This window comes from Octopus bimaculoides, chromosome 13 (genome assembly GCF_001194135.2).
Source record: "Octopus bimaculoides isolate UCB-OBI-ISO-001 chromosome 13, ASM119413v2, whole genome shotgun sequence".
Classification (NCBI taxonomy): domain Eukaryota; kingdom Metazoa; phylum Mollusca; class Cephalopoda; order Octopoda; family Octopodidae; genus Octopus; species Octopus bimaculoides.
The window spans coordinates 29950913-29953009 of NC_068993.1; the positions used below are offsets into that span (position 1 = coordinate 29950913).

At 36.1% G+C, this 2097-nt stretch overlaps 1 protein-coding gene across 1 annotated transcript; it reads left to right on the plus strand.

Annotated features, from left to right (window-relative positions):
* Positions 1–481: 481 nt before the first annotated feature.
* Positions 482–847, plus strand: LOC106881442 (uncharacterized). The gene has a single exon (XM_014931827.1). It carries the CDS (start codon positions 482–484, stop codon positions 845–847), a length of 366 nt encoding a protein of 121 aa, XP_014787313.1.
* The last annotated feature ends 1250 nt before the right edge of the window (positions 848–2097 follow it).

The following is a 2097-nucleotide window of genomic DNA, read 5'->3' on the forward strand; positions in this document are numbered from 1 at the left end:
GTAGTGGAGTTGACAACCAATCTAAGACTTCTTGCAGAAGGTCATTCTGGTGAAAGAGAGTTTACTAATTACAATCTTGATGCAGGAAATGGTAACATTTCTGTTGAACAAAGCCTAGGTAAATACAAAATCAAACTACACAATGACCTTTCCTTGTAAGTGGTACTCTTTCAGATCTATGTGATTTTGTATATGCTGACCTCAAAAATAACTTCACAAACCCTGTGTGGCTTGCAAACAGAACCATTGTTACTCCAACAAATGAAGTAGCCCAATTTGTGAATAATTTTCTGTTGACCAGGATCCCTGGTGAGCTAAAAATATACAGAAGCTCAGATACAATTGATAATAAAACTCTGTACTCAGTCGAGTTCATCAACAAACTTACACCATCAGGGTTTTCACCACACATTCTCAAACTGAAGAAAAAAACGATGCATAGTGCTTCTGAGAAATTTAAATGCTACTAATCGACATTGTAATGGCACATGCTACATCATTGTCAGTTTTATATTATCATGTTACTGAGGCTGAGGTTGCTTCTGGTCCTTATACGAGATCAACTCTGCTAATCCCAAAGGCAACACATGTATCTCAAGAAATGAAATTTACATTTACATGCAAACAATTTCCTGGCAAGGCTGCTTTTGCTCTGACGTGCGACAAGGCACAGGGACAAACTTCTGAACAAATTGTAATATGTTTTCCGACACAATTCCTCTCACATGGTCAGCTGTATGTTGTATTATCTAGAGTTCGAAAGAAGGATAATGTAAAAATATTGGCTGAGAGAAATAGAAACAGTATCATTACTGACAATTGTATCTACAAGGAGTTACTCCGTTAAAGCAAAATATGCTTTCTAGCTAGTTTCAGTAAACAGAATCAACACATAAATTATATGTAAAGTAACATATATTTGTGTGGAATTAAATTGTTTTGGCATATTTCAACACACGCCGAATGAATGATATCGTTATATTAGATCATTTTAAATTTGGGTATATTTGAAAAAGTTAGAAAACGTAATTCCCATGTGTTCTCACAGCACCTCCACCCATCCATCCATCCGTCCGTCCGTCCGTCCGTCTGTCTGTCTGTCTGTGCACACCTATGTAAGTTTTACCAATTATTAATGATAAATATAATATAACAGATTGACTCTTTAAAAAAGAGAGATTATGACTGATAAAATACTTAAAGTAATATTTGCTAAGCAAGTGAACGCTATTATATAAAGAAATAATTAGATGTAAAATATCATAAAAATTATTAGAATTGTGAATCAAATGTGGACATATTATCGAGTGGCTAGTAGAAACCCGCTCAGAGGACGGTCTTTGTGCTAGTATATATATATATATATATAAACAAATAAAATAAGTGACAGGCAAAGTCTTCTTCCCAATTTATTTATTATTTTGGTGTTGTAGTAGAGACATGTTCTTTGTTTATCTCCTTAACTTCTTGGAGATTTTAGGTATTATTATACTAATGCGTCCATCTGTTCTAATTTAATTAAAGTCTATGTCTTTGTGCAACTGAGGATTGCTCTGCATTTTAAATTGATGTAATGATTACATTGTTCAATTAAATGGAGTTGCATGAAACAATCGTACTGCATTACCTCTGGATATCCTTGTTGCTTATTTTGATTTATATATATATATATACTTACTCTTTACTCTTTTATTTGGTTCAGTCATTTGACTGTGGCCATGCTGGAGCACCGCCTTTAGTCGAGCAAATCAACCACAGGACTTATTCTTTGTAAGCCTAGTACTTATTCTATCGGTTTCTTTTGCCGAACCGCTAAGTTACGGGGACGTAAACACACCAGCATCGGTTGTCAAGTGATGTTGGAGGGGGGACAAATAGACACACAAACATATACACACATACATACATACATATATACATATATACGACGGGCTTCTTTCAGTTTCCGTCTACCAAATCCACTCACAAGGCTTTGGTCGGCTCGAGGCTATAGTAGAAGACACATGCCCAAGGTGCCACGGAGTGGGACTGAACCCGGAACCATGTGGTTCGCAAGCAAGCCACTTACCACACAGCCAATACACACACACACACACA

Excerpts from the sequence above, each read along its gene's own strand:
- LOC106881442 (XM_014931827.1), top strand. The coding sequence starts at position 482 with ATGGCACATGCTACATCATTGTCAGTTTTATATTATCATGTTACTGAG.